This window comes from Salminus brasiliensis, chromosome 19, assembly GCF_030463535.1.
Source record: "Salminus brasiliensis chromosome 19, fSalBra1.hap2, whole genome shotgun sequence".
Classification (NCBI taxonomy): domain Eukaryota; kingdom Metazoa; phylum Chordata; class Actinopteri; order Characiformes; family Bryconidae; genus Salminus; species Salminus brasiliensis.
In genome coordinates this window covers 7231594-7250036 of record NC_132896.1, presented here as the reverse complement: position 1 = coordinate 7250036, position 18443 = coordinate 7231594, and the positions used below count along the sequence as shown (strand labels likewise).

The window sequence follows — 18443 nt, the reverse complement described above, 5'->3', positions numbered from 1 at the left end:
TGCAGAACCCTGAACATAGAGGCATTTTCCCTCACTGAAGATATCAGCATCATATCGGGGCTAGGACTCTCCGGAGCAGATAAACATGAACCTATTGGCACCATGCCTAACGCCAGGCACGGGCTAGAGTGAAGCTGTGAAGCTGTGGAGCAGTGGAACTGGAAAGTTCTCTGGAATATCCTTGATTTCAAAAGAAACAATGAATGGTGTCCCAATACTTCTGTCAATATACTGGTTCATAGCTAACAGTGCAAAATTTGATAGAAAAAAACGAAGATCTTTAGTCCAACTATCTCTTTAAGATGGTGAGTCAAGTCATCAGTCTGGGAGCGTCACGACTGCAGTGAGGCAGCCTGCTTTAGGGGCTTCTCTGACTTCTGCCACTGACTACGAAGTGGCGCTGGCACCATCCCAGCACATTCAATCATTTAAACAGATGTTCTACGCAAAACTACGCATTAATCAAATGACTAGATCTTAAAGCAATGTCTATTTGACAGCTGCAGCACATTTGGACCCTCATCTAAAAAACAAAACAAAACAAAAAAAAACATACACATCTAGAGGATACACTGAGCCTCGGCCTGCAGGATGGTCTGGTCCGGCTGGTTGGCGTGCTGCATGGCGATGGCATGAGGGAACTCACTCAGCATCCTCTGCTGAAAGGCCTCCAGCCGCTCATAATCATTCCCCCGACACACAAACTCCTTATTCTACAAAGCACACATACACACACACACACACACAGAAAGACACACACAAAAATAAACATAAGCTCGAACTGAAGCTTAATCATGATCGCCAATGGAGGAACACTGCTGGGTGTACTGCACCACCTAGTGGGCTATGCATAAAACTTCATCATATGATTTCAAACATCCATGTTTGGATTAAAATACAAATGACATGAATATAAGCCTGAAAAAAAGTCCCGTAAGAGTATTTACCCGTAAGAAGAAGGGGAATTTCTTGCCGTAGAAGCCGATCCTGAAGAACTCGGGTTCTAACCTCTGCTGGTTCATTATCTTATCGTAGAGAGATGCCTCCATCAGCTGGAGAACACAGAGAAATAAAACGCCCCATTAAGCTTAATGCTAGGGTCAAAGGAAACAGCTCTAAGGATGACAAATCACTGCCACTGTCTGTGGAGAACTTTAGCTATTGGCTGAACAAGATTTAGCCTAAACATCTACCCTGTGTCATCAAGCTGTGTCAAGTCCTAAAAGTCCTAAAATCTGTGTAAAACACCGGACCTACGGGTAGTTCTTGCCACAGCTGATACCAAAGTACTGCATCTACTATCAGAAAGAGACCAAATGAGCGTGATTTCCATGCTGTTCAGTTGTTCAGACACCCAGGGTAATTGTGCCACCACTTTGTTGCCAGAACAGAGATGCTTCTTAAACTATGGTAAATAATGCCGAACCGTACTTAAAGCCCAAAAGGACTTTTGGTACAGACCAGGTTTTGACTATTGCTATCAAGAACAGAGGGGTTGGTCCAGTTCTGCCTTTGTAGGCCAGTGTCAGGGTTTTAAATCTGATGCGGGCAGCTACAGGAAGCTAGGAACAATTCAACATCTTACAGTGGTACTACCCAGCTAACATGTTCATGTAGGGCCTGTATGGGTAGTCCAACTGGAAACCAACTGGGACGTTTTGTCCTTGGGGTCCACATTGGCCCCACATGTGGATGCCCATCAGGGTCGGTGATGGGAACAGATGGGGTTAAGTATGGGCTTTATGGGTTGTACATTGCGCTTGGGGCACAGATGGGACCTGTGGGAGATTAAGGTGGGCTGTAACGGTGGGGCCCAACTGAGTCCAATGTACAAACCCATTCAGAGCCCATGTCCACCTGCGACACACTAAACCCAATTTGAGCCCCAGATGAGCATGCCGGCAGGTTAGTGACTAGTTTCGGCTGGGGTGTTCCTAAAGGTGCTTGAAAAAGGTGCTTCTTTAACTGATATCATGTTTGTAACAGAGATGCGTGATGTGTGACAAACCTTTAAACAAACCTTTTTATAGAGCTTTTAAAGGTTCCTCACACTCACATATCTAATACAAACATGGCGGCTCCAAGAACCATTCAAAGCACCTTTAATTATAGTGTAGGTGCTAGACATAACATTTCTCAAGTACAAATCGAGGCTACCTGAACCAAATGTTAAGCTTTCCAGCCTAAATACAAACAAATATCTGCATCAATATCAAATGAGATTCCTTATCAAATTCCTACACCACTATTACTATTATAAATATATGATCATGAATATGACATTGGTGTAACTCATATCCCTGTCAAAATTGGTAGATAGCGTTGCTATGGTAACACCAGAAGATGACCAAAAGCACGCTCTTCTTGAACCTGTTTAACTGCCTAAGATATCCTCCCTTTTGCCTGAGCAGACAGCATATTCAATCTCAATATTCAATAGGATTGTTAGGAGGAACAATTCCTAACATGAATATTTAGAGAAAGGCAAAAGAGAGCAAACGAGAATAGAGAGAGAGAGAGAAAGAGAGAGAGAGAGAGAGAGAGAGAGAGAGAGAGAGAGAGAGCGAACGAGAAGAGAGAAGGAGAAGGTTGGCATAAAGTCTTTAAGCGAGAGTCCTCGCCCCTTCTGACTACTGCAATAATCCTATTAAAGCTTCAAAGAAAACTGGAAAAATGGAGCACTTTCATATAATATATTCCCAACAACACACTCGAAGATCCAACAGGCCAAATCCGTGGCAGCTCATTCCAGGAAAAGTGGGGAATACTCACTCTCATTTTACTGAGGTTCCTGTAGTCGTAGTAAGCCTCGTACTGATTAGCCAGCTCTCGACAGAGTATGATGCAGTTCTCCCAGCACTGCAATGGCAATTCACAAAAGACTAATCAGCTGTTGTAATGGTTAATGCAAGGAATGGAGTGATTTGCATGGATGCATCTGTACCACATGATGAAGTGAATATAACTGCGCTCATGTAAAGACCTCATCTGAAACGCTGCGAGTTACCAGCCAGTAGCAACTTTACTGTTGCTTCTCTGTTGACTCTTCTTACTAGGCTTAAACCTAAAGCAAACAGCACAAACTAAACCCTACAGAATGTAATGCATGTAGCAGGCAGGAGTTTTTGAGTGTTCTCACTAGTGTATCTTTCACGCTGCATCAGATCTTGAATCTCTGTTTTGCTGTTTTTGCAGTTTTTGACTTGAATATACATTGTAAGATGTTCTTTACATTGTCTCCAAATTTTATGATGAATGGACCAATAAAAACACTCCAAAATGACTTGGAATAACATTTTTAAACATTTTTAATTAAAAAAAAGTTAAGAAGGCTTTTTCATCTTCCTGTAAAGTCGCCTTTTTGGAGATTTTTGCATGATAGTGATGATGTCCTAAAGCCAATGTTTAGGTTTAGATGCATTCATTGTTCACTGGTGGTCCGTGTTCACTATAAGTTTCATCATCAGTTTACCAGTTCAGCCTGTGCTGCTGTAATAAAGGTGAGCAACAGGGAACTGGAAATTGCCAACTGGTGACTGCAAACCAGTGAAAGACCACAAACCCATTAAAATCCTAAGAAACTGCTCTAATTAGAGGTGCATGTTATTAAACAATAAAAATCCCTGGTGTATCTAAGGGAATTTCAGTGATACTGCTAGACGGTCAGACAGTCAAGAGAGAGAGAGTGAGAGCGAGAGACAGAGAGACGGACAGAAAAAACGAAGAGAGAGAGAGACTGAACTGACTTTGCCTCTGTCGAAGTTGTGGATGATGGTGAGGTGGAGGCACTCTTTCCTCTGCCACTCGCTCTGCATAGGGTAGGTCAAAAACTCCCTCAGTGGCCGCTCCGTCCACTCCAGCAGCTCATCATACAGCAGCAGAGTGTAGGCCGCCTCTGACACACACACAAATAGATACACACACACACACACACACAAAAGCACACTCCCAGTCAGTTGTACACTGTTACAGCAGTTACACACGCTTGCATCATTTCTTGAACAAGTTCAGGAATAAACTCTTGCACACACACACACACACACATATTACACACTATATTACACATGTTAAATTACCATGCAAAGTGACACCCACTACAGCAACAGATCTGCATTTGACAGTAAGGCCACAAGGAACAAAACTGCAAGTCACTGAAGCTGAAGTTACCAAATAAAGACAAATAAATACACCACTAAATATGTATGACTGTGTACTGAAAGTGTTCAGCTAGCTGTATAATTGTGTACTTTTAGCTGTATAACTGTACTGAAAGTGTTCAGAATCTGAAGACTTTACTGAAAATTGTCAGGCTGTATAACTCTGTACTGAGAGTGTTCAGATAGCTATATAACTGTACTGAATGTGTCCAGCTGTATAACTGTACTGAAAGTTTTCAGCTTTATAACTGTACTGAATGTGTTCAGCTTTATAACTGTACTGAATGTGTTCAGCTGTATAACTGTACTGAAAGTTTTCAGCTGTATAACTGTACTGAATGTGTTCAGCTGTATAACTGTACTGAATGTGTTCAGCTGTATAACTGTACTGAAAGTTTTCAGCTTTATAACTGTACTGAATGTGTTCAGCTGTATAACTGTACTGAATGTGTCCAGCTGTATAACTGTACTGAAAGTTTTCAGCTGTATAACTGTACTGAATGTGTTCAGCTGTATAACTGTACTGAAAGTGTCCAGCTGTATAACTGTACTGAATGTGTCCAGCTGAATAACTGTACTGAAAGTGATCAGCTTTATAACTGTACTGAATGTGTTCAACTGTATAACTACTGAAAGTGTTCAGCTGTATAAATGTACTGAATGTGTTCAACTGTATAACTGTACTGAATGTGTTCAGCTGTATAACTGTACTGAAAGTTTTCAGCTTTATAACTGTACTGAATGTGTTCAGCTGTATAACTGTACTGAAAGTTTTCAGCTTTATAACTGTACTGAAAGTTTTCAGCTTTATAACTGTACTGAATGTGTTCAGCTGTATAACTGTACTGAAAGTTTTCAGCTTTATAACTGTACTGAATGTGTTCAACTGTATAACTGTACTGAATGTGTTTAGCTGTAACTCTAACTTTAACTGAACTGAACGTGTAAAAATACCTGTAAAGTTCTGAGCCTTCAGGTGGAGCTCATAGAGTTTGTGGATGTATCGTATGTACATCTCCTCTTTATTCAGCTCTGTCTTGTAGAAGTTCTGAAACAGCAGCAAAAAAACACTGAATTTACAACAGCAGCAAAGAAAAGAAGAAAGCGAGCGGCTCGTCTGCTTTTAAGAACAATAAGGAGTCCTTATCGGAATTTCTTTATTACCAGCAGGTTAACGGTACAACCCATCTTCTTCCCATCCACCTCTCCGATCTTCATACAGTCCCTGAAACAGGGAGAAAGAGAGAGACAGAGGAACAGAGACAGAGCCAGATCAGCCTGATAAAAGACACAGTTTCACAACTAACCCACTTCCCTGACAGTCTGTGACAGATTAGGTGCTAACTTTACATTTATTAGCCCTATAAGCTATATGGGTGTGTGTCTATGAAAGTGTGTGTGTGTGTGTGTGTTGTGAGTGCGGCACATTATTACCTGTAATCGAGTAGTCTCTCCATAAGGCGTGTAACGGTGGCAATGTGAGAGACGCCACTCTCTCTCCAAGTCTCTCTCTCAATCTTCTTCAGCAGACTACAACACACACACACACACACATACACACAAACACACGCACAAAGATAAGTTCCTGAGACTGCAGCTTCATTTCAGCTGCTCTTACTGCAGAGCATCCTGAAGCTTCACAAAGGGAAATATAACAGGATATCATCGACTCAAACATATCTGAAGACTCCTGGCTCCCACTACTGAGTTATGCGTCAGATTCTACGACGAGCTAATTCAGGACTGCTCTGTATGCGTGACTGTTCACAGCTCACAGCGAGTTACTGTCAGATGGTCTGTGGTGCCTCTTACCTTGGGTATGGGCCAAACAGGGGAATTCTGTTCCATAGGGAAGGAACAGAAAACATGATATTAGTGAGTTTCATTATTATTCATCAGACAAAATTATGCAGCTACAAAATGGGAACTTTACAAGATAAGGTACAGTATATATGCAGATGCTTGTGGACACCCCTTCTAATGAATGCATTCAGCTACTTTGAGGTTGCACCAATTGCTGACACTGATGTGCAAATGCATACACACACAGCTTGCCCTAGAGTAGTGAAGTACTCCCAATAAAAAAGGACTCTCTGGAGCAGATAAACATGAACCTATTGGCACCATGCTGCCTAATGCTGGGTGTGGGCCAGAGGGGAGCTGTGGAAGAACAGTCTTCTCTGGAATGATGGTTGGCGCTTCATCCAATACTTTAGTGATTCTGAAACCACTAGCAAACTTGTCACTGAATGCAATCAAATCCTCACAGCAATGCTCTAAAATCTAGTAGAAAGCCTTCCTCACTGGACAGTAGAGACAGTTACTCCAACAAAAGCAGAATAACCCCTGATTTCAGAAGAAACAATTAATAAACAGGTGTCCCAATACTTTTGTCCATATAGTATTAAACGGTTTTGAATGTTTAATGTAATTTAACATAATAAGAAGTCATTTTCAAGCATTTCTATTGGTCTATTCCTCATCAAATGTTCACAAAATGTGAATATTTGTGTTTGAATGATGCAGAAAATAAAATGCTTAAGAACTGAGCATTCTTTTTTTCTTCCCAATTTATATATGTATATACATTTTAGTTGAATTTATGCACCAAAATAATTGGGATTCTGCTTCACATCAATCTCACACTCACATATTATTGAAGAGCTCTTTATAGGTCTCGTCTCCTTTGCCCTCCGACATCAGACTCTCAAGTTTGTCGATCAGCTTTGCCTCCACCTGTAGACCAGGAGACCAGGGTAAGTACGAGACAAAGTCCTCTATAAGCACACTAATCCCGCATGTTGCTCATAACCCACGTACTGCTTTCCTGTTGATCACACATCTCACACTGGAGCTTTAGCATTTGATTTTAGAGCTTCTGATTTAAGAGCTTCTTAAAGACTTCAGTCAGATTTAAAAGATTGTGTTTCTGGAATTGACCGTTTTGAACTGCTTTATGAGTCTGAAGAGACGCCTTCTGAATGTCTGTGTGTCGTCACCTGTTTGAAGTTGCCGCTTCTGCGCTCCTCGCTGTCCATCATGTCATGGAAAACTGGGATGAGGACGTTCCTCAGGTCCGGCTGAGGCACCAGTGTGACTTCCAGGAATGGGCCAATCAATGAAGGGATCAGATTCACTTTATAATCTCCTAGAGAGCCAACAGTGAACAAGATTGTCAGTGTCAGTGATTGTTTATTAAACTTCCGAGACGTTTTTATGGTTTTATAATAAAAGCCTGGCAAATTCCGAGGGCAGGGATTGGGGGGGTATGTGGTGTAGGGGCTTGGTAACTGTATTAGATGTAAAAGGGAGTATTTTTATTCCTCATAACTACCTGTTAGATTCATAATATATAACTATAAGTCTCAGGATTAATAGCTGAATAATAAACCTACAGTTAAAGGGGTTGAGCTATAACTACACTACTTCGCCCACACATCTACATGACTGTGAGTGTGTGTTAATATACTGTGGCTTACCCAGATTCTGCCACATGCTGAAGATCTCGCAGCCAATCATCACTCGCATGTCTCCATATCTTCAGAACAACAAAGACAGCAATGAGCTGACAGCTACAAGGCCTGAGATACATTCCATGCCTACTATGAAATTCATCAAGGGAAAGAGGCCTAATGAGTAAATAGACACCAACATTCTTTAAACCATTCTAACAACATAGCAGCCCATTACAATCGTGTGTGCTTCCTTATTAATGGAATGACCATCTGAAATCTTTTCACATGGTTCTCTGTGGGCTTCGGATTGAGCAGATTAAGGAGAAACTCCTTACTTTTCTAGGACTTTCTTCCGTTTGGACGGAGGGAACATCTCAAGCTGGAGGCATGGCTGGATGATGAATATTATTGAAAGATAAAAATAGGACTCCCACACCTGAAATGGAGAGGAAAAGCTCAATATAGGCTTATACAGCTGCTTATCAACGTCAATATTGCAAAAACACAGTGTTCAAATGCACTGAATGTTGGGCAGTGGAGATCAAGGTTAGCAACCCTGACCCAAATAGCACTATATTGAGAATTTCTTACTGTAAATTCTACTTCTTTTCTAAAGGAATGAGACAGGTAAGATGCGGCAGACATTATAAGAGTTGCATCCAGGGAGGAGAAACAGATGAGATGAATGCACCAGAGACGGCTGAAATAAAAAAAAAAAAAAAAAACACAGACACAGACACATCACGGATGCACACAAACACAATTTTCTCATACCTTGAAGTCAAATTTCTCATTAAGGAAGTTGTTGCGCAGAGTGTCAGAGAGATAGAGGACTGTCGTGATGATCACACTGCAAACAAATGGAAAAAGCACAGCAATCACCAACAGACAGATATTCCACAGTCTGCAAATTACAGCACACCAAAACTCACGCAGTATGACAAGCTTCTCTCAGACCTGAGGAGAAACAGCATTGGACAATTTAGCATTTGGGCTTATAGGCCTGATACATAAATGGCTATTTTTCAAGATCTTATCAGTTTTAATATTAGTTTTCATCGTTAATGAAAAAAATCAGCAGTGGGAAAATTGTCTGAGAGAGAAACAGCTAAGAAATACATGTTGACCTGGATTCTTTTGTAGGACAAAGCACCTAGAAGCATTTTCTCTCACCTAAAGCTCTGAATACAGGTACTAGATAACTGTATTGAAGTGAAGTGAAGTGAGGCAAAGTAAAGTGAAGTAAAGTGAAGTGAGGTGAAATAAAGCAAAGTGAAGTGAAGCGAAATAAAGCAAAGTGAAGTGAAGTGAAATAAAGCAAAGTGAAGTGAAGTAAAGCAAAGTGAAGTGAAGTGAAGTGAAATAAAGCAAAGTGAAGTGAAGTAAAGCAAAGTGAAGTGAAATAAAGCAAAGTGAAGTGAAGTGAAGTAAAGCAAAGTGAAGTGAAATAAAGCAAAGTGAAGTGAAGTGAAGTGAAGTGAAGTGAAATAAAGCAAAGTGAAGTGAAGTGAAGTGAAGTGAAGTGAAATAAAGCAAAGTGAAGTGAAGTGAAATAAAGCAAAGTGAAGTGAAATGAAGTAAAGTAAGGTTAAGGGAAGTTAAATGAAGAAAGGTGACGTCAAGTGAAGGTAAACAGATTAAAGTCAAGTGTTTAAAGAAATCAACTTCTGCCAAAACAGCAAAATAAGTCCAGTTTGGATTCACTACGCGCACACTCCACTTTCTGTGAAAATATTCCTAATATCACTAAAACCAAACCCGAAAGAAAACTAAAACTATTCATGAACTTTTGATACTAACTAAAACAAAAAAAAAAACCTACAAAAGAAAAATTAAAGATAATTATATATACAAAAAATTACAATGACATTTTCCCCCCAATTATAAGAACTGTGGTTTAATTAGATGAGTTTGAACGGAAAACACTCTGCCGTGCTTTTCCTCCTCCAGGACTGGACCTTAAGATCCCTGTTATGGCCTGCTGAACTTACTTGTTAGTGACCAATCTCATGACTGTCCAGTCTTTAGGGAACATGTCTGGCCGGATAAGAATTCTAAAGACAGTGAACAGCTGCAAGAGAAAATTCTGGAATGACAGAAACAGGAGAAACAGGGAAGCATTAGCTTCATATCAAGGCTGACGTATAATAATAAAAACATTGAGCTTTTAAAGCATGTGGAATTAACAGAAACCCAAAAAACAATTCATGCATTTTAACAGGTGGTACTCTTTTATCTAATCATTCACCACTCCTGTTGCTGTCACTGGTACAAGGGAGGGGAGTAGAACTGAGTAAATAGGATCCTCTACAGGGTTCAGGTTTTGTAGGAGTGGGTCAGAGTGGGTTCAGCAAACTTACCGCCAGCTCCTCTTTACTTGGGAATCGGCTCAGGAGCTGCTGATAGTCCTTATCACTTAACTGCCTCAGGAGAGTAAGCAAACAGGCCACAAATTCCCCCTACACACACACACACACACACACACACACACACACACACACACACACACACAAACAAACTGCTTAAGAACACAAACTGTACAATATTGTTTTAGAGACAGGTAGCAGGATGTCCCAATACTTTTGTCCATATAGTGTTTTTATATGTTTGTGTAACAACAACAGACCTAATTCATTTTTATGTGATAATTAAAAAACAAAAAACTCTCAATCCCTTAGAATTCAGGATTAAACATATTTTTGTTACTGCAGCTTTGAGATCTATGTATGCAAATGAGCTGTGATCTAATTGGCTGCCATGGCTCGGAATGCTGTCTAGATTCTATCACTCTTTATAACCTCAGCATTAATGGTCAGTGCTGGTCTGCTGAAGACTATGAGAGGGGAAACGGGCTGTTTTTGCAGCCGATGTGTTGTGAGACACTTACAGTAACATCCTGATACTGCAGGCGGAGCGAGGTGGCCGCTGGCTGGGGCCGATTAGTCACCTCCAGTATAGTCCTTAATAACACTCCAGAGAGACTGTCCATTATAACATTGACCTCTTCAGACACAACACACTCCTACAAAGACACACACACACGTACAAGGAAAGTCAATGGAAGTCAATGTAAAAGAGTTTTTGGAGCTTTTCTATTGGTCATCATGAAATTAGGTCCAAAATGTAAAAATGTGGGGGTACATATTGGGTACATACCCAGGTAAACAGTTTCTTGTAAGTGATTTGCTATAAAATTCTTTATTAAATCAGTTTTGAACAATAATAATAATTACATTTATTTTTTTATATAAATGTAACAATACAATAAATAATATATACATTTAATACTGCTTTATGTACAATTAGGCACAATTTATTATTGACATTATTGACTGTCATCACCTCTTCATTCATACAGTCAACTTAGATCACTGTACAGAGCTGTATTATAAGGAACAGAATTGGAGAAGGTAGTGAATGGTTTCGGACACTTCGTTATGTCAGGGAGCTCATTACTGTGCGACAGCAGATTGCATTGCATAAACAGTCAGAACGTTGGTCTTCCTCAGAGAAGCTGTGCGTGAATATATATATATATATATATATATATATACTTCTTTTACTTCTTTATAAAACTGTAGGGAACTCGTAAAAACGTACACTTCATAGCTAAAAACATCCTGGAGACTGGATTTAATTCTTTAAATGCTTTAGACATGCAACTCGCACTAAATGTTGAGGTATACGCTCTCATCGCTTAGCTACATTACAATAAACTACAGGTACCATGTATTTTGTCTGGTCTATATACACAGCTCTGGAAAAAATGAAGAGATCACTTGATTTCTTTTCTTAAATGTGCATCTCTACGTGTATGGCAGCCATTTCATTCCAGGCATGTCATCAAACAAAGCTGAGTTTCCTGAATTTGCAGACTATGAAGGGCATAAAGTCACCCAACAGCAATGTGAAAGACTAGTGGAGAGCCAGCCAAGACATGAGAGCTGTGATTGGCAGTCAAGGTTTCTTGATTTCTGAATAATCTCAAAGTTCAAATATTAGTACTGTGTTGTTTAAATTTAAATAATAACTTTTTTGCATTATTTGAGCAATTGTTTTTGCGCAGTTGTAATTTCGCAAATAAATGCTCTAAATAGTAATATTTTTATTTGGAATTTAGGGGAAATGTTGTCCATGGTTTATGAAATACTACACAAATGTTAATTTCCCTAAACACACTGCCTGTAAGATTAGTCATTGAAAGGGAGGAAGCCGGAATTGACATTGGCACTTTCAGATAACAATTAGCCCTCGGACTAAATCTGGCAGCCTTACATCACAGAATAGTGCTGACAGGAGTGCACTGTCCCTGTAACTAAATAAAGAAACTACTGCAAAGTAAGGTTTGGTGCATTTGGTACCAGAACACTCACAGTGTTTGGGTCTTTGTGGACCAGCGACAGCATGCTGGTGAGGATATTAGCACAAAGAACCAGCTCCTTCTGCTCCTGCAGGTACGTGTGGAGAACATGGAGAACCACAGGCAGTAGGACACCCCGCGACTCTGCAAACACACACACACACACAAACACACACACACACACAATTTGTTATAGAATATTTCCAGTAAACATTAAAATACAGGCCGAAGTGCAGTAATATTATTTGGTACCTGGGTTAGTGTAGAGCGGGCTCTCCACAGTCTTAGCCATGCACTGCAGCTTGACGGCCTGCAGGGGGCACTCTGCGTGTGTGTTTGCAGGCAGGCTGCTGAGCGTGTCTCGCGCCAAATTCGCCACCTCCCGCACACTGAACACTTTCAGCAGCTCACAACACACAGTGGGGAAGGACCTCAGGAACACAGCCTAAAGGGACACACACAGCAACATATACACACACAGAGAGAAACACACACATACATTTGCTTTCTGTTCATTAAAAATCATCAAAAACATTTTAGGCCCAAAATAAAAGCCTCACGCCATTTATTTTTGGTCTCAGGCTTTTCAGGCCAAAATAAACATTTTTAAATATAAAAATTGGAAAATTAAATATTGTTTTTATTGTGTATTTAAACACTTTCTCTGGTACATTTGTGTATTGTGTTTCTTTTGAGTCCTTCTCTAAAGAACTGCAGTCAATACAAGCCTTTAAGTCTGATACCTACACCCCTGGTTATTATGGCAAAATCTCCCATAGCCTGGGAGTGAACTGTGCGCAAGGTCCTGTTTATTTATTATTATGGCAACAATTGTCACCGTGGCTAATATAACCACCTGCAAAGCTCCAAAGGTGCATTGAGAACACCACAGAGGAGCAGCAGTAAGAGGAACTGAGCTGTGAGTGTTTAATTCTTTAAAAATGGCATTTTCACCTAATCCCAATCTGCTGAATATGGATCATACGCTTGATTATCAAAAAGTAAAGGTGCACGTATTGGTCACTGTTCACTGTACAGCGAAACGTGCCCTCCGCATTTAACCCATCTGGTAGTGAACACACACTCACACACACACATGTGTTAGGGGCAGTGAGTACACACACACACACACACACACACACACACACACACACACACACACACACACACACCCAGAGCGGTGGGCAGCCAACTCCAGCGCCCGGGAAGCAGAGAGGGTAAAGGGCCTTGCTCAAGGGCCCAACAGTGGCAGCTTGCCAAGCCCAGGAATCGAACCCACAATCCTGTTATCGATATCCCGGCGCTCTAACTGCTGAGCCACCACTGCCCCTATATACATATAATCATTCTGACACCTTCAAAAAAAAGACCAAAAAACCAAACTCAAGTCTGGGCACCACTAGTCACTTGAGCCCAGATCTCTTAATAAGAATGTGCAGATGTGCATATGCAGAATTTCATGAAAAAAAGAACCCCCGCAGGTGTGGATCGTCATGTTCTGGGCTTGTGTTGCAGCCAGTGGCACAGGAACATTTCACAGGCTGAGGGAGGAGTGAGGTGAGTTTTTGGCTGGAGATAACCATACCTTTACACTCTAACTGTCACACCTGTCCCTGTTCGGTCCCGCCATGTGCTCTGAAGCACACGGTCACGTTTGCTTATCATTCCTAGACCCACCTGTTTGTCAGTGTTCCCACCTGTGCCTCCTCTCTAGCCACGCCCCTTTGTTAGTCCCAGGTGTTCCTCGTTTGTCCTTGTTATAAGTACCCCTTTGTTTCAGCCTTCCTTTTTCTTCTTACTCAATATTAAACAAGATGCTTTGCCTGTGTTGGACTGAACTGGAGCTTAAGAAGTAAGCTCAAGCCACAAACTGAATAACCTACAGGACAACAAATTATCTGACTGCTGTTCTTCACAACCTCTCCTCAGTATGTCCTCCTTCTTCCACCACTCACTTCTTCCCCTTCACCTTTCCAGAGACACTGAAAGATTCTTTGACGCAGGAGGACTGGTTGTTGTGCTGTGGTTGAGTGTGCAACGTGATTTAGTGGCTTTTCTGTTATCACACGTACATACACACACATACCTACACACCGCAGGCTGAACAATACACACAGTGTTCAGTGGAGGACAACCAACAACAGATGTACACATCCTCCATCTAAAGCATTCAGTCTTCTGCAAACTCGCGTGCACACACACACACACACACACACACACACACATAGGCATTCATGTATATAGAGGACCAGGCACACACACAGGAATGCTTGAACATAAATACAGTGTGTTAAGTGACACAGGGTTGGCAGTGATCCTGTAGTGTGTGTGCGGATTAGTCGTGGTGTCCCCTCAGGCATGTTTAATTGAAATCTGCTCTCCTGCTGTGTCGCCATAACGGGCATGAACCCACACACGTGTGCGCGCGTGTGTGTGTGTTTCCATACTATATGCTTCTGAATAAATGTGTTTTTACGTGTGTGTGTGTGTGTAGCCCCATTAATATTCACGGCTTGTGTGTACAAGATACATTGTTTTTTTAAAGCCTGCAGAGCCACCCTGCAGACACACACACACACACACACACTCTACCACTGATAGTGAGCACTGTGGAAGCTGCGAGTGTGAAACTGTGTAACAGACTATAAACAGGCCCCTTGTAGGCACAAGTGTGTGCATGTGTGTCCCACCTGTGTATATATAGGTGTGTGTGTGTGTGTGTGTGAGTGTGTTCATGTGCAAGAATCAGAGCTGACACCCTTGCGGGGTATGTGTGTGTGTTTTTCTCACATGAGCCTGTCAGACAGAGCTGTCTGTATGTTACCTGTGTGTGTGTATGACTGATGCCATGAGTGTAATACCTGTATTTGTGAGGGGGCTGAAGCAGTGTGTGTGTGTGTGTGTGTGTGTGTTAATAATCATAGTAAGAATGAGAATCAGAGTCAGTTTGTCTCGGTGTGCACACATGGAGCTGATCTGTGTGTATTACCTGCGTGTGTGTAAGGGGGCTGATGCCTTTGCTCTGGTGGGAGAGGAACAGGTGGATGGATTTGAAGAGCTCGTGAACAGAACAGCGGAACTCCTCCTCCGCCTGCGCTGCCGTGGCTGCAGCGTAGAGCATGCGTGACTGCACAATGTACTTAAACAAGTACTCCGCTGCCTGCACACACACACACACACACAAACATAGAGAGAGCAAACAAAGTCACTTATGATACACAAGGGAAGCAGTATTATGTGAGAACTGGTATTTTCTGCACCTGGGCTCCCCCTACAGGGAGGAGTGTAATTCATTTACACACCACAGATATAAATACGAATTGTGCTTTGAGCGCCCCCTAATGCACAGCTATAAACAAGCATTTGCTGACATATCTGAGAGACACAGAAGCCAAAGAAGCATGTGGACTGAGACAGTAGACTAATATTAAAGGCAAAAGTGCAAGTATTTCTCACTGTACTATGTACAGCGAAATGTGTCTGCCGCATTTGACCCATCTGTGGTAGTGAACACACACACACACACACACACACACACACACACACACACACTAATGAACTAGGGGCAGAGAGCACACACACACCCAGAGCCATAGGCAGCCAACTTCGGCGCCCAGGGAGCAGAGAGGGTAAAGGGCCTTGCTCAAGGGCCCAACAGTGGCAGCTTGCCGAGCCCAGCTATCGAACCCACAACCCTGTCATCAATAGCCTGGAGCTCTAACCGCTGAGCCTTAGAAACACTGCGTTAGGACTTCACACAAAAATAACTCAGGTAACGCAGTGTTACACAGTTCTTGCAAGAGGTTCTCGTGCAGCTCCACCTGGACTCACCTGAAGCTGCTATTTGAAGGTACACGAGTGTAAAGAAACAGGGAGGAACGATTTTAACATGTACGAGTTTCATAAATCTCAATTACTGAGTTACATCAATCATATTACTATTACACATTGGACTAGCATTCTATGAGCTGATCTCAAACCAGCATGAACGCATAACCTGGAGCTTTGCAGCTCTGCAGCCAGCAGCACACACTCCTGCATTACATTTCTCACGCTTTCTTCCAATATACAGAGGGTTTGAAAGGTGTGAGCAAACGGGGGACGTGCCTCTAAGTCTGGCGCTCTCTCACAGGAGCAGCAGAGCAGCGCAGGCTCAGGAACACAGAAACACAGCGACATTCTGGAGCCCTTTTTAATGGGCTGCTCTTAAATCTGACGCTCCTCGCGCTCATAAAGAAGAGCCAGCAGCGTTTCTTTTTTTTATCTGAGGGTGAACGGCAGGGTAAAGATGCTGAATGTTGATGAAGGTTACTGAGCGCTGCCAGCAAACAGCAAACTGAGCTCTGTGGAACAGGATACACACCCAGCAGGGGATAGGGGGGAGGGATGCAGCTCTGTGTGTGTGAGTGTGTGTGTGTGTGATAGAGTGGGTGAGAGAATGTAAGACAGTGTGGGTGTGCATTTGTTGTGTGTGCGGGTGAGTGGCTATCTATGTGTGAATGTGTGAGTGTGCGAGTGCTATAGCATGTGCTGTGTGTAAATATGTGTGTGTAAATAAGTGGGGGTGTGTTATGTGTGAATACTACTGAGAGTACAAGGCAGATAGAGCAACAGAGAGGAGGGTAGGGAGGGAGAGAGAGAGAGAGAGAGAGAGAGAGAGAGAGAGAGAGAGAAAAAGAGAAATACATTATATGTCCAAATGTTTGTGGACACCGCCTCTAATGAATGCATTCAGCTACTGTTCCTGTAGAGAAATGCTGCCAATAGAGTAGGTCTCTCTGAAGCAGATAAACAGCCTATTGGCACCTTGCCTAATGCCAGGCATGGCCTAGAGGGGTATAAAGCCCCACAGCATTGAGCTGTGGAGTTGGGGAGTTGGGGATGATGAGGAGGGGTGGTGATCATCCAACATCCTGACCTCACTAACACTCATGTCGCTGAATGCTATCAAATCCTCACAGCAATGTTTCTCCAAAATCTAGTAGAAAGCCTTCTCCCCTGGACAGGAGAGACAGTTACTCCAACAAAAGCAGGATACGCTCTTTTTATTTTAATACCCTTGATTTCAGAAGCAACAAAGAATGAGCAGGTGTCCCAATACTTTTGTCTATGTAGTGTAGATACAGAGAAAGTTAGGGAGTAGAAAAGAGAGAGAGGATTAGAGACAGAGCGTAAGGGAGAAGGAAAGAGTGAAAAGAGAGAGAGAGAGAGAGAGAGAGAGAGAGAGAGAGAAAGAGAGAGAGAGAGAGAGAGAGAATGATAGAGAGAGGTGTGTGGTGTTGTGTACCAGGCTCCTAATTGGAAGTCTGAACAGCACTGAAGTGCTTTACCTTGAGAACCTGCTGGATCTGCTCCTGGTGTTCTGCATCGATGATCCGATCCACATACCACTTCAGCACTCGGATCAGGTCCCTGCACACACACACACACACACACACACACACACACACACACACACACACACACACACAAAAAGAGATGTGTGAGTGAAAAGCTACAGTAGCATAGCACACACAGTAAGCATTTGCAGTATAGTCCCATGAAGGACTATAAATAAAGGACACACAATCAGAGCAAATTACACACACAGTACTGATTAATGGTGTAATTAAGTAATCACAGTAATTAATTATGATATTAAAATTATTTGTTACGTAAGAAAGTGATGGAATATGATAGTGGTGTCTTGATTTGATACAATTTTTGATACAGCAAAGTCCCGCCTTCTCATCGCCACTGTGGTCTACATGTAACTGCATCTACATCAGCCATTGGTCAAATGACTCCACAGGACCTCTGAAGGTGTCTGGCACCAACACATCAGCAGCAGATCCATCCTTTAAGTCCTGTAAATGGGGAAGTGGGTCCTCTATGGAGCACATCAATGAGCCTTAGGTGCCCATGACCCTGTCGCCAAAACAATGGTTGCCCTTCCTTGGAGCACTTTTGCTAGGCACTGACCACTGCATAACCAGGGAACACCCCACACAGGACCTGCCTGATTTTTTGGAGATGTTCTGACCCAGTCGTCTAGCCGTCTCAGTTTGGCCCTTGTCAGAGTTTTTACGATTCTTACGATCTGATTCTTACGCTTGCCCAGTTTCCCTGATTTTAACCCTTCATCACCTTCAATAACTGAATGTTCACTTGCTGACTCATATATCCACCCCTTGCCAGAGGAAGCCACTGCAGTTGAAGATAATCAGTGTTTTTTTTTTTTTTTACTTCACCTGTCATTGGTGCTAATGTTATGGCTGATGTTAAGCAGCTTTTCCCCTGTTCCTTTAGACTGCTACACAGAAAGCCACACTGTAAAATGACTCGGGTTTAGTGTCATCTGCTGAAAGCCCTGGTGTGCTTTGATGTGTTCTTCAGCAGCGGGGATGAACCCTCCTATCCCTGCATTATATCTGCATCCATTCTGCTGCTCAGCGGAAAATATGAGCCTGAAATATTCTCAAAGACACCACT

The 18443-nt window shown here is 42.2% G+C and overlaps 1 protein-coding gene across 2 annotated transcripts in view; it reads right to left on the bottom strand.

Annotated features, from left to right (window-relative positions):
• Positions 1 to 18443, bottom strand: part of dock4a (dedicator of cytokinesis 4a) — a 99221-nt gene that overhangs the window by 18412 nt on the left and 62366 nt on the right. For both annotated transcript variants that reach the window (XM_072664322.1, XM_072664323.1), the window contains 20 exons: positions 17303 to 17384; positions 14962 to 15132; positions 12225 to 12417; positions 11986 to 12116; positions 10500 to 10634; positions 9973 to 10071; positions 9604 to 9698; positions 8387 to 8462; positions 7948 to 8048; positions 7637 to 7695; positions 7157 to 7305; positions 6808 to 6893; positions 5970 to 5996; positions 5592 to 5687; positions 5322 to 5382; positions 5112 to 5205; positions 3747 to 3895; positions 2773 to 2859; positions 948 to 1052; positions 572 to 713 (listed from right to left, as the gene is read on the bottom strand). In XM_072664322.1, coding sequence (XP_072520423.1) covers positions 572 to 713; positions 948 to 1052; positions 2773 to 2859; positions 3747 to 3895; positions 5112 to 5205; positions 5322 to 5382; positions 5592 to 5687; positions 5970 to 5996; positions 6808 to 6893; positions 7157 to 7305; positions 7637 to 7695; positions 7948 to 8048; positions 8387 to 8462; positions 9604 to 9698; positions 9973 to 10071; positions 10500 to 10634; positions 11986 to 12116; positions 12225 to 12417; positions 14962 to 15132; positions 17303 to 17384 — 2138 coding nt within the window. The remainder of the gene's footprint in view (positions 1 to 571; positions 714 to 947; positions 1053 to 2772; positions 2860 to 3746; positions 3896 to 5111; positions 5206 to 5321; positions 5383 to 5591; positions 5688 to 5969; positions 5997 to 6807; positions 6894 to 7156; positions 7306 to 7636; positions 7696 to 7947; positions 8049 to 8386; positions 8463 to 9603; positions 9699 to 9972; positions 10072 to 10499; positions 10635 to 11985; positions 12117 to 12224; positions 12418 to 14961; positions 15133 to 17302; positions 17385 to 18443) is intronic.